This window comes from Alosa pseudoharengus, unplaced genomic scaffold (assembly GCF_046254945.1).
Source record: "Alosa pseudoharengus isolate Yale_2024_CS ecotype anadromous, Long Island Sound unplaced genomic scaffold, YU_APseudo_1.1 YU_APseudo_1.1_scf_2, whole genome shotgun sequence".
Taxonomy (NCBI): Eukaryota; Metazoa; Chordata; class Actinopteri; order Clupeiformes; family Clupeidae; genus Alosa; species Alosa pseudoharengus.
Window position 1 is genome coordinate 21,458,943 of NW_027468663.1, and position 13,439 is coordinate 21,472,381.

A 13,439-nucleotide genomic window follows, 5' to 3' on the forward strand; every position below is an offset into this window, starting at 1 on the left:
CACGTGCACAGACGTCTGTAACAGCATGGTACCCACACTTTGGTCTGGGTCATAAAGGTCTAAAGCTTCCTCAGCATGGAGCCTTCACCCCTGTCTGGCCTCAGACGCTGCGAGACGCAAGGGGTGAAAGGTCACGGTCATTGGGAAACACCCACAGGCTGCAGACAGGCGGCTGCTCTGCATTTTGGCCCGAGTTCTTAGCACCATGACTTCACGCCTGTGAGACACGTTTGGGTCTTTAACTGCACTCCAGCTGAACGTTGTACACTCACCCCACAGCCAAACTTTGAAGAGGACAGAGGAAGTTGGCAGAGCATTAAGGTCTCCAAGTCTAACAGCACTTACTAGGGAGAATAGATTGGGCTTGTGTGGACATTGGTTGATACCAACAACAGCTATATTGAGTCGGTTGATCATATAGTACTAAAAAAATGAAAATTTCAGAGCATTCATTCTAGCTCTCATCTTTGCATACAAATATTATACTCCTGGTGTCATATTCTATACTTTAGAGTCCTGCCCCTAGGACTACAATTGCAAAATCGCAAAAACTGCAAAATGTTTATTATAAGAAGCTGTTTTGGTTATTTGCTTTTATCATTTGAATTATAGGGTAATCTTTCAACTCAGATATTTCTATTTGTTTGTTTGTTTATATTCTGAAAGTTTAGATATGCCTCGGTCACTGGTGGGACTGATTAAAGATCCCTACAATGGCAGGACAGCACATCTAATAAGGGTGTGTGTGTGTGTGTGTGTGTGTGTGTGTGTGTGTGTGTGTGTGTGTGTGTGTGTGTGTGTGTGTGTGTGTGTGTGTGTGTGTGTGTGTTCGTTCGTGTGTCCACATGTGGTCAATGCCCTAATCCACTAATGTTTGACTAATTTGACTTTGCACTATTGCCATGCACTAACTGGCCTAGCCACACCAGATGCTGCTATTAGTCCATTATACAAGAGACAGTTCATATTTTACACAACATATGTCTAATCTATGCGGCTCTTAAGCTTTAATCACCTTGATAAAGTTTGCAGTACAACTACATTTCTCAGGCAAAATGTCAAAGAGCTGAGGCAGGAATTGAGTCTAACAAGCTCATTAGCGGAAGTAGTTCTTGCGCTGTTCGCTGTGCTCTCTGAAGGGAACACTTTGGTTCTCTGTGGGAGGGCAGAGGCCCTACCATGGTGACTGCAGCCCTGAATAGACGTGGGCTTTACTGATCTCAGTAAACATCAGCTTAATTGAAACAAATCAATTTGTCTCCACAGTGAGGCATCAATCAACTGGGCCGTTTTAATGACTCCAAATGAATCATCTCACAGCACCTGCAGCACAGTTTTGTAAGTCACCATACACTCGCTCTGTGTCTTCTTGCTTTCTGTGCATAACACCACATAAAACACATGAATTAGAAAACAAAGGGCCAGTCACACTGCCTCTGTGGTCAGGCCTCTGTTAAAGTCTCAAATCACTTGATCCCTCCTCTGTCATCACTGCGTTCACAGTCGTGTGGAGGCCACACTGACGAGAGGTGTTATCTGCCCACACGTCTACACCAGTGGCATTCATAATCTTCTGTAAAAACCAGTTTTTTTCCATGACGGCATTTGCTGTTCCCCACACTTCCCACACACCCCCATGTTTTGCATATGTTCCAGGAGAAATTATTTGAATGTGTTCTCTCTGATGAGCTGCAGGGCCTAATCTATCATTTCAAAGCACTGCGCTGTAAACAGCAACATAGCTAATGACGGAGTGACATTGTAATCGCTCACACAGCTCACAAGCCTACCCTCATTTAGCTCTAAAGAAAAAGAATAGCACTTTGATGTAAGGAGCATAAAATCCTGGCCCTGCTTTTTCCTTACCAGCTCAGCGAGCAGAACGAGAGAGCCCTTGCCCACAGCACGGGCAGCTTTACTGACGCTCGAGGAGCTGGACTTCTCAAAGGCTTCCCGTGGGGTTTGCGTTTCACCCCCAGCCGAAGGAAATATGCCTCCTCTAACCGACTGTGACAGCGCTCTGACCTGTGATTCTCAATAAAAAATGTGAAAGTGGAGGGGAGCGCGGGACTCAGGCGAGTGGGAGAGGACGAGAGGGAGATGCAGGGGCAGAGGCTGCAAGCTGTGCCTCATTCTCTAGCAGGGGGAGTAATGAGAACCTGGTGTACTGCCGTTCTGCTATTCAGCAACATAGATGTGCTGCGGAGCAGACTGTGCAGCCATGCAAGATAACCTTCTTCTTACTTGATGTGCAGTCTGTTGCTGGACACTTCGTGCCTTTGACCATTATGTAGACACACATCAGGAGAACTCAGGGATTGTCAAGTTGAGGTGTTTGTGTTGCAACAAAAGAAAAACTGGCTTCACAATGAGCGATGCCCGTTTCTGGTTTGAATTTGCGGAGCCATTCCATGACATCAGATGTTTTGATTTCCTCTTCTGAGTCTCTGCTCTCTTGCACAGCTCTGCAAGCAACTTTAAGCTCCACCTGCCAAGCGCTCTGTATAGTGGATCTCCAAACATCCACTGAAGCCCTAGAGTGCGGAGAAAGTGATGAGTAACAGTAGTCATAACTTTACACTGTCTGAGGCCAACAAAGTCATTGTGTTGATTTGAGAAAAATTATGCCACTGTCTGTGTATAGTTTGCTATTACTAAATGTGATAACCATCACTGTGTAAGTAAAGTAATGGGACAAATCAACATCTATCACCAGAAAGGATTCCTCTTTCTAATCTTACAGACTCACAGAAATTCACTGATTGAAATTGGATACATTGTTTTTATTTTTTCAGCAGTGTAATTTCCTGCTGCAGGTATGATTCAGATCTGACACAGCAGTCATTTCTCGTGCTTGAGAGGAACAAGATGATGGATGGCCTGTACACAGACCACCACTGACCTAAAAAAAAAAAATGCACTGGTCTGACCGAGCAAGCAGCCAGCAGTCCTGGGAAGCCTCGGTAGACACCTAGGTAATGTGAGCTAGGCTGGGAGGGGGGGGGGGGGCAGACCACGAGGTTAGAGAGTGCACGGGACCAAACCGGCTCAGGAGTCATTCACCTCCTGTATGCATCTGCAGAAATGCATAGCAACTGTGGCATTTATTTACTGCAGGAAAGCCCATAAGAGCCTGCACGGGGGGGTGTGCAGCGGCTGACCTGAGGTTAATGAGGGCCTAGCACTCGCTGGGGTTTCCTAAGTTAGCAGCCTCAATAGAATGCTGTATGGGTACTAGAATTTGGTCTTTCTTCTTGAAACTTTACTTTGTTGCACTGTCAATTGTAGTAAAAAAGAAAACATCATTTGACTACATGGTCCTGGATCAGATGATTAGACATTAACTAAACAAATCAATTTCTACATGATAGCATACAATTGAAATACCAAATTAGAGATTAGCCGTATACTTTATTTGAATGGACTCATCACATCACATCACTCATAATGTGAAACAGTCTAAGCATGCACATTACAAGTATAGTTTTTGTAAACATTTAAGAACCACATTCCAAACTCTTCTGAACATGATGTCCCAAAAAGCCTTCTTCTTAGATATTATTGACTGCAATGAACGATTTCATTTGATATGTGGACAGGCGATTATTCCTTCATATCTCCAATGCCTTGGGCATAAGGAAGCAGAGTTAGAGAAGCAAATTGTACAATCGAATAAATGAATAAATAGTCAACCAAACAAATGAATGAATACGTAGAATTGTCTTAGGGTGGCGGGGGTCAGGGTCTGATCTCACCATGTTAGAAAAACAGAATCACGCAATAAAGCTCAATGGCAAGTTTAATTATTTTGGTAATAAAATCCTCCTTTCTTCAACTGAATTACTCTCCCATCTCCTGATTTATTTGAACAACGCAGCTGAGCCAGGTGGCCTGTGCGCTCAGCAGGATGGAGGTTAGAGGAGAGGAAGAGAGAGCGGAATATGAGATGGCATCGCCACAGGAAGACACTGCCAGCACTTCCTCCGCAGGACAGCAGCGCCGGAGAGCAATGGGATCACGTTTGTCTTTTTTTTTTTTTGTCATGAGAAAGCAGGGCATGTTTCACCCTGAGTTTGTTTTTGTTGGCTGGTTGATGGCTAAAACTTTATGGACTCTGTAAAATTCTTGATATTCTGTGAATAAGGGAGTGGGGGTGGGCCTTGGAAGAGATGGGTTTCTCAGAGAGGTGTTGAAGTAAGTCTTTATCATGACCATGATTTGTCTACCTTGTTACTGTGTGTGGTGGTTTTCTACTATGTTCTTGTTTTTTGTGAAATACCAAAAGAACCATTCTCCTGTGCCTACGGCACATACTTAACAACAGTGACTATGCACTAATGTAAACGTGTGTCTTACAATACAGGTTTTTGCCATTTTAAGTGTGAGACTTCAGTTTCAAACTTTTTCATGTAAACAACATTGCTATTTGAAAAGCAACAGTAAGTCGACCATAATGAATGACAGATGTCACCTCATCTCTGTCTTTCAAAAGAAAAGGCAATGGCTTCACTGGACTTTTAGAGACACTTCTATTGTGATCCTGTAAGCCAGTGCTGCCACAATAGCCTAATAGCTTCAGCTTATGAGCCATGTTGCACACACAAGCCACCAGCATCTCCCCACAACACAGGTCAGATTTAGTTTGCTGACCCAGAATTAAGCAGACATTGTGAGCATGAGTGATGTCAACTAAACTAATTCTACAGAATACTCTCTGTGACCTCCATTCCTTGTTGGAAAAAAGAGGCTGATTGTCAGTCCTGACAAGAACCACTCTGCAGATGGTAGGCCTGAACGGGAACCTACACAAGGTGATGAATAGGACAGGAACCAGCCCCGCAGCACAAGGAGAGGATTGAGTTTCACTATGCGCTGCCCTTAGTCTCTCTCTCTTATACACGTGAATACACACACACACACACACACACACACTGACCTGCACACAAAAACTTCAACATGCAGGACAAACTGCTTGAGAAACATTGAAATGTACCCTAATGATGACAAATGAGATCTTTCAAAGTTGGGAGTGAGTGACATTTATTAAAATGACAAAACATATATATGACTGTGGCATTTGCAGATTGGGTCTAGGTGGAGATTTGCAGATTTTGGCTGAGAAATACAGTTTTTTGATCAAGAAGGTGTAAGACATAGAGCAGATATGACTAAATGTGGAAAAGTTTAAATAACTCCCTCTCTGTGTTTATTTTTAACAGAATTGTGTGCAATACAACATTATAATCAGCCTAGTGTTTTTCCAACACATTTAAAGCTGTCAACATAAAGTTATAAATTGGTATGTGTTTGTTAATATGGTATGGCTCCAAGCAATTTTATATAAATAATTGTAATGGTAAAGTATGGTGTTAAGGTTATAGCATTTGAAGTCCCCAACAAGGTTCCTTTAAAAATGTTTTATTTTTAGCATTTATAGACTGTCCTCTATTGTCTGCAAAGTCACACTGAAACATAAAAGTCAAATCAATGTTTGCCCATCAAAACTTAACAACTATAGACTCCCTTAAAATATATTGCAAAACTGTAGTTATGGGATGATTATATTGCAGTTTTTTTTTTTTTCTGGGTGCAGTAGAGTAATAGTTTCATGTCCAAAATATTGCAGTTGCAAATTTTATTGCAGTAAAGTTAAAGTACGATGAAATAGGCTGTGCAATGCCGTTTTTCATGTCCAAAACATTGCATTTCCAGCACATGAACTGCAATAATACTCAGAAAACAGTCTTTTGTAAGGGCTGAGTTTGAGGTAGGCTACTTGACCTTATTTGCAATTAAACAAAGTAGGCTGGAACTGGCAATTATTCTAGTATTATTAGATATTTAACTAAATAGTTCTGAAGTTGGGTTTACCTGATACCTCGGGATGAAACCAGACCCAACTTGACCAATGATGTGGTTCTCTCTCGACTCCGCCCTGATTCTCCTTAGAGAAAACCACAGGTTAAGAACTCAAACAATCCATTCTCAATGAGTCGGACTGTTCATCTAACAATAAAACAAGGACAACTTGGGGTTTTAAATTCGAGGGCTTGTATAATTGATAATAACCTTTAACAATGAAGAACATAATGCTGCCATTGATCTGGGCTTTGACATTACCCGCCTATATGGAAGCAATTCACGGGATATATGCTTTCGGTCAGCCCGAGCTGTTTCAAAAGAAGAGCAACTGCAAACCCATACCTGCGAACCTGCTACTGTGCCATGACATTGAGTACACGGAGATGCGGCTCCCGAATCTTCTGGGACACGAAACCATGAATGAGGTCCTGCAACAAGCAGGCTCTTGGATTCCCCTAGTACAAAAGCAGTGCCATCCGGATACGAGGAAGTTTCTTTGCTCTCTGTTCGCTCCAGTGTGTTTGGATGATTTGGACGAGCCCATTCAACCATGCAAGTCATTGTGCGAGAGCGTGAAACAGGGCTGCGCTCCGGTAATGGCTGCTTTCGGGTTCCCATGGCCAGACATGCTAGACTGCGAGCGCTTCCCTCTCGATAACGATCTGTGCATACCTCCAGCAAGTGCAGATAATTTGATGACGGCAGTCACTCAAGAAGGTAGACTACATACTCTCTTAATGTTAATTATAGCATTGGCCTCATGAAAAGCAGTAATTCACAGGCCACATAACCAATGTGAAGTAGGCTGCAATGTTATCCAAATCTTATCCAAACGACCAGGTAGGCTACTTATTTCTTTTAGCACGAGATCAGATGTAAGGTCCATCTATACTATGATCTCATCAGAGGTGCTCTATTCTTTGAAGTTGGAAACATGAGTTTACCATAGAATGTGAAATGATGCCAAAACATCTAACAATATGTTGTCCACCTGTTCAACTAAACTATGGTGTAATGTATTTAACACTGTTCTGCTGTTTCAGTGCCTAGAGTCTGTGATGCCTGCAAAGAGAAATCAGAGAATGATAACGAAATCGTTGACAACCTTTGCAAGAATGACTTTGGTAAGTTTTGAGTTTTGACATAGGCTAATATAGATAGATAAATGCCATAAAGCAATGTGTCAACAGCATTCAAGCAAGGCTTTGGCCTTTGAAGAAGAGCTTCAAATCAAGCTGTCTGAAATGTTTTTCCAGTAAATTATATTGATATTTCCTTAACAATGGAAAGGTACATGAGGGATGGAAGGGTGTCACTCAAGGAGATAAAACATATTTGTCAGGTAAAATTAAGGGCCCAGATCAACTGGGGGTCCTTGTCATTAGGTTGAATATTTGCCCCTAGAGTCCCCTGCTTCAGTAAGATGAAGGCTGCAGGATTAGCATTTAAGGCCCAAAGATTTGAAACAAATCAACACATTGTGGCCATAATAAGAGTGGTTTTCAGGGCTTTGCTTAGGTATTATGAAGATGAGAGCTTGAAAATACTTAAAACATTTCTCTCAAACACCATGATTCAGGACAGGCTGTTTTTTTATTATTCTGTGCTATGAAGTGCTTCAGCTTGTCAACCCCTGCAAAAGTTCTGACACAGGTAGATGATGAAAAGACAATCATTCTGATCATTCCGAAATAGTAAGACCTATCTTTGCCTGCTCAATTGTTCCTTGCGCTGTGTAGCATGTGATTGTGCCCCATTCAGTTATTTTCACCGTTTGCCACAACAATAACATGAATTCTCACCTGTTTTCCTCATTGTAGCCTTGAAGATCAAGGTCAAAGAGATCTCATACATGAATGGTGACACCAAAATTGTGCCAGAGACCAAAAGCAAGACCATCTACAAGATGAATGGTGTGACGGAGCGCGATCTGAAGAAGACGGTCTTGTGGCTGAAGGATGGCCTGCAATGTATCTGCAACGAGATGAGCGACATCAACGCTGCATACCTGGTCATGGGGCAGAAGCTGGACGGCAACCTGGTCATCACCTCGCTCAAGCGCTGGCAGCGCGGTCAGCGTGAGTTCAAGAGGATCTCGCGCAGCATTCGCAAGCTGCAGTGTTAGGGGTCAGTCACCCTCCCACACCCCCCCTCAACCCCACACCATCCCCAGTGACCTCTGGGCTGCTGTAAAACAGCCACCGCTCCCAGTTCAGCTCTCCAGTAGACACCCTAGAGTAAGGCTCTAATCTTTCAGGGAAATAACACAATTCTTGCTGGTCATTCTCTGTGACCACTGTCAGCATTCAGTGCTGTTATATATACATGTCTTTTATAGAGGAAGCAGCATGTCCTCTCTGTGGTAACTCCCTCCCAGTGTGACCAAGTATTGCATAAATGCCACATTTCCTAAATGGTGATTAGAATTGTGCTCTGCGACTCTCTGGTACAACTTTATCTGTACTGCTCTCAGACCTCTAAAGCTTAGCTAGGTAGCCTATTCACAAAGCACAACTAAAGTAGCACTCAACTTATCTCCAACACATTCTGTTAAGGGTTGGTATCCAGCACATCAATATTTCCATTGACAAGGCCCTCACATTACTTGATAGGGAAATTGATATTAACATAAATGCACATGGTTTAAAATGTATTCATCGGACATTCTTGTCCATGGTAAAGAAAATAGTAAAGAACATTTTTACAAATAATTTTTACAACACAATGAGAGATAGCTGGCTATATTCTCAGTCTTCTAAAATATCTGTAATTTTCCCCAAGTTCATAGAACTTTGATCTAAGTGCTGTGTGATGTTTTAGCCCCTGCCCTGACTAGGCCTAGTGTCCTGTGTGATTTGGGTGTAAATGCATGAATCAGTTGCGTTTTTGTATGTCCTGTTTTTGCCTGTTTTCTGTGATTGTTTTGCCTTCTGTATACTTGAGCCTCAGAACTGCACTGCAACAGTATTATTTCTTTAAACTGTAATCTGATGTTTGTCTGTCATCTTGACCATTAAGGTTCCCTACACAACTGATGCAGTTTGGTGTTGGGATGTTGGAAGTATGTTGTTATGGCTATTTTATGGGTCCATTACTTCCCATCAATTCGGCATCACAGAATTTATGTCCAAGTTACTCATTCATCCATTCATCCAGAAAAATGTTGTCTGTGTCATGCAAACAGTGGTAAAGGTTAAGTTTCGTGACTGTGCATTTGGCTCATTGTAATGTTGGTCACTGCCAAACTGCTGCATATTTGTGGTATGCTATTTTCTAATAATATGTCCTACTCTGTAAATATTTAGATAAAGCAGTTTATTCTTGTACATAGTTTTCAGAGACAGCAAATCGAAAGTCCAAAAATATTTGCGTGCCACCATAATGCCTAGAACTTGTTGTTCAAGCTGGTGAGTCATTGCTTTGTATGTGGTATATTACTTTTTTATTATTATTAAAATAATGTTAAAGCAATACATTTATTTTCTTGCATTAGTGACATATTTAAAACCATTTAAGTTTAAAATGAAACTATCAACACATCATATAAGCATTAAAGATGCAATAGAAATAATATGTTTGAATATGTTTGAAAATATTTTCATAACAATACAAAATAATTAAAACTTTCTAAATACCTTGTCAACAGGAGTTACTTGATGTGTAGAATATCCTGTATGTGTGATATATTGAGTCTAATGGAGTGTGTTAAAGTTGCATTAGTCATGAAAAGCAGCTACAGCAGCTATATTTCCACTATATTTGCTTATCTGCCCACTTCCAATGCCTTCATAAGCATTTAGCTTTTTTGGGATGGACCTCATAGCAAAGTATGCCGTCAGCCACCCTAAAGCCCAAGACCTGTAGCATGAATCTCCATGTTATATCATGTGTGTGCATGTAACACCTCACTCTCACTGGTCATACAGTTGGCACACTGCTATGTGCTGTTAGTTCCACAGTGTTGCCTTGTGCTATGCTGAGTTAACAACACAGAGGGGATACCAAACCCACTGCTCCATTCATATGCTTGCCCTGATTTGTTTCCTCAGGTCCATATTGGGCTAACGATATGTGCGTGTCCTTAAGAACAAAACATGCAATGTTGTTTCTATCCTTGAGCTATTTGCCCATTTAATCCGTACCATAGGGAGAGACCCTTTGTAAAGTGGGACCAGAGTTTTTGAGAAATGGCTTGGCCAGCAGACAGCTATGAACTGGATTTCCCAATATGCCTAACTAACCGGTCTTTCCACCCTCACTTTTTTTACAAGGTCCCAGTTCTTCCAGGAATTGTTTATTTACACATGTGCAATGTCCTGGTTCGAAATATGAATAAGAACATAAAGTAAAGAATTAGGCAGAAGGATATTATTACTGATGAAGAATGAAATATATATATGTAAAAACGAGATCAAACATAAAAGGCAGGTTCTGTTAATCAGGGGGAAAAAACTAAACTAAAATAAAAGTCCTTGCCAATACGATCAAGATTGGCTGAAAATAGACATTCCAGTGTAATGGCCAAGAGCATTTCTGAAATTTATGAAACAGAATATAATAAAATAACCAAGCACAATAAAATGTTCTGCACTGGCTGTCTAAATCATATTCAAATTATGCCTTGAACTAAAGTCAGCCATCTTCACATAAAAAGCACAAAACGGTAATAGTCTGTGGCAGTTCTGGAGTTGGTCCAAAATGTGTTTCACTCGTATTGTACAGTTACAGTGCCCAAAATATAGAATTCCATGGGATCCCTGGTCTTATCTTGGGCCCAATCTTTTTCTGTCTATGATGTGGCGCTTTGACCCATGACCAAACTGGGTTGTACTGTAAACCATTTACAAAAATATACAGCGTAAAGAAAATGGGACTCAATACAAGGCGGTCAGGATTTCTAAGTCCAGTGTAAGGGGGTCTCAGTTATTTACTGGCATTCCGACCACAATGTGGTGTCTACTTATAAATATAAAATGCCTTCCCTTGTCCAGATGTCAAGATTAAGAACGCGTCTAATTTTTAGTTTGGGTGTAAACAGATCGGTTGTTATGCAGTATTCACGACATATCCACATAAAAGGACATATTGGAAGGACAACTAGTCCAGTGACAAAAGATGCCAAGACAAATAATAAGGCATATCATTGTTACGACTACTACATTTTGGTCATTAAATCAGTTTATATGAAATCAAAATCATGACACAGAGATCCATACTAATTAATTTAACTACATTGAAGAAAATGAATACCATACATTTTAGACAGAGTGACAAACAGTCAGATGATCAGAAGATCAGAAGAAAAGAGGACAAAATAGTGAATATGAAAGCTAACACAAGACATATATGACGCTGTCGATATCAATTTATGAAGCGAGTTCTTGTGCTGGACAGAATATTCAAATGCCTCAGGGTCCTGCAGAAACCAGAACAGGGGCCAAGGACATTACCTCAAGACACCAAGCAACAGTATACACGCCAGTGTAAAAATGTGTGTCTCCCTGAAAGGACAGCAAAATCAAGGCAATTGTCCATATTAAACTAATTCACTCAAGTCTTAAAACTCCTTGCTGTTACTCACATTATTTTCATGTGAGAAAAAATAATTTATTTTGATCTTGCTAGGCCTGGTGGCATGGACACATCCTCAAAACATCAAGTTCTCAATGCTTAACCACTACGCAGAAAAGAGATACCATCAGGAGACTACTGGAGTGAGGACAGGCAGAAAAATTATTTCCTTCTAAGAAAGAGAAGGACAGGAAAGACTGACACACAAAGAGGGAGAGAGAATGATGTTCTTTGACTGTCTCTGTGCAGAAATGAGAAACAGAAACAGTGCCATTCAATACAAATTTAGATAATTTTGCCTTAAAACAGCCCATTGACAATGACTTACATGTGTGTATGTCAACCTCACCTGTTGAAACTCATGAGTCACCGGACAGCTGTGCATCACTGGTCTCTACCGTCAGAACACCTGCAAGGACACACACTCATATGGGTCCAGATAGAACCAAAGCATCTACAGTTTTCTGACAGTTTTTTGAATGCCACCAACACAAAAGTACAATCAATCAAGTACAAAAATACATCTGAAAACAGCAAGGCAGACAGACAGATTCTGTAATGATTCTGAGGATATAGCATTTCTCTGCTCCTGTTAAAGGTCTATTCTGATTAGATGAACAGGTGCTAAGGTACCTTGGTGGAGCAATGGGGTTGATGCTGGATGGAACAGAAGCAGGAGTGAGACCAGGAGTGAAGCCTTGAACAGACGGTGCTGAGGCATGTGGGCCACGATGACTTTTACAGCAGGAGACAGGAGAGGACAGAAACGGGTGCGCACATCCAAAATATGTTTTAACAGGTGCCAGACAAAACGTGTCAGAGAGAGAGAAGGAGACTGCAGATGCCAAACACATCCGGCAGCAACGCGGCACTAGCTTCGTCGAGGGGCCACGTCTGGTCCACAAAACCAACTAGAGAATAACATGGGGGTTCAGGAATGAATGTGAAATGTACCAGTGTGTGCGTGCATTATTGTTATCCTGGACCATGGGACACAAGAAAAATGTAAGCAATGTGATAATTTGTGTTGCAATGAACCATGAGTGTACCAATATCATATCAAAACTAAGACCCCGTTCATACTGCAAGTCTTAATGCTCAATTCGGATATTTTGCTCAGATCCGTGGCTTATATCAGATTCCAGTGTGAACTGTTTGCAGTTTCGAACTGATCCGCATGCGCAAAAGAACAATAACAAGTGTCCCAGAATGTCCCACAAAAACAATCATGATCTTGAGGTCCCTGGACACTTTGTCCCCCACTGCACAGGTTATGTTCAGTTCTGGTGGAGAAAAGAACACACATATATATGCAGACAGGCATTCATACACCATGGCCACAGCTCTGGCCTAAGGTAACAACCGCATGAGCACACACTGAAGATGGTATGGGTGTCAGTTTGAACTGAGACAGAGGCTGACTACCAGGCAGCTCTGCAGAGCCCTCTGCTGGGGGAAATGGAAATCACCACATGGGTCAGCCCATAGACACGTTTTTCAGTTAGACAACTGCACAGTGTGCAGCCTCAAACCCAGCCTGGATGTAGAGGAGTTTGGTGTTGAGGATAATGATAGCTGGTACATAGCTGTGCAGTATACGTTAGGTAAACCCCCCTCCTGCTGCCTTAAAGGAAAACTCCGACAGAGGTTTTTCACATAGATCTCTGTTTCTCAAAGTCACTGATTACTGTTGATGGACAGCAGAGGGCTGTGAGAGTGTCAGTTATTCTCATGATGACTCATGATTTTTGGCATGATTTTAAAGATACCATACCAAATCTGCAAAACGACTCATTGTCAGTACTTGACTAATTTCCCAAAACACAACACACAACTCTCTACCTAGCACAAATATATAATAGGAAGGTACTTGATTTCCTTTTTCAATCATTTTCACAATTTTCACAATTTTCAAACTGATCAAAATGTCACACTTATTCATAAGCTTTACTGCGACAGAGGCTGACTACCTGACAGCTCTGCAGAGCCCTCTGCTGGGGAAAATG

At 41.5% G+C, this 13,439-nt stretch overlaps 1 protein-coding gene across 1 annotated transcript; it reads left to right on the forward strand.

Moving 5' to 3' along the window:
• The first annotated feature begins 5,974 nt into the window (after positions 1-5,974).
• Positions 5,975-9,404, forward strand: sfrp2 (secreted frizzled-related protein 2). The gene is made up of 3 exons (XM_076295845.1): positions 5,975-6,579; positions 6,906-6,986; positions 7,683-9,404. Exons 1-3 carry the CDS (start codon positions 6,078-6,080, stop codon positions 7,985-7,987), a joined length of 888 nt encoding a protein of 295 aa, XP_076151960.1. The 5' UTR covers positions 5,975-6,077; the 3' UTR covers positions 7,988-9,404.
• Positions 9,405-13,439: the final 4,035 nt, after the last annotated feature.

Excerpts from the sequence above, each read along its gene's own strand:
- sfrp2 (XM_076295845.1), top strand. The coding sequence starts at position 6,078 with ATGAAGAACATAATGCTGCCATTGATCTGGGCTTTGACATTACCCGCC. Across the intron at positions 6,580-6,905 it reads GACGGCAGTCACTCAAGAAG|TGCCTAGAGTCTGTGATGCC; the intron begins GTAGACTACATA and ends CTGCTGTTTCAG. Across the intron at positions 6,987-7,682 it reads CCTTTGCAAGAATGACTTTG|CCTTGAAGATCAAGGTCAAA; the intron begins GTAAGTTTTGAG and ends TCCTCATTGTAG.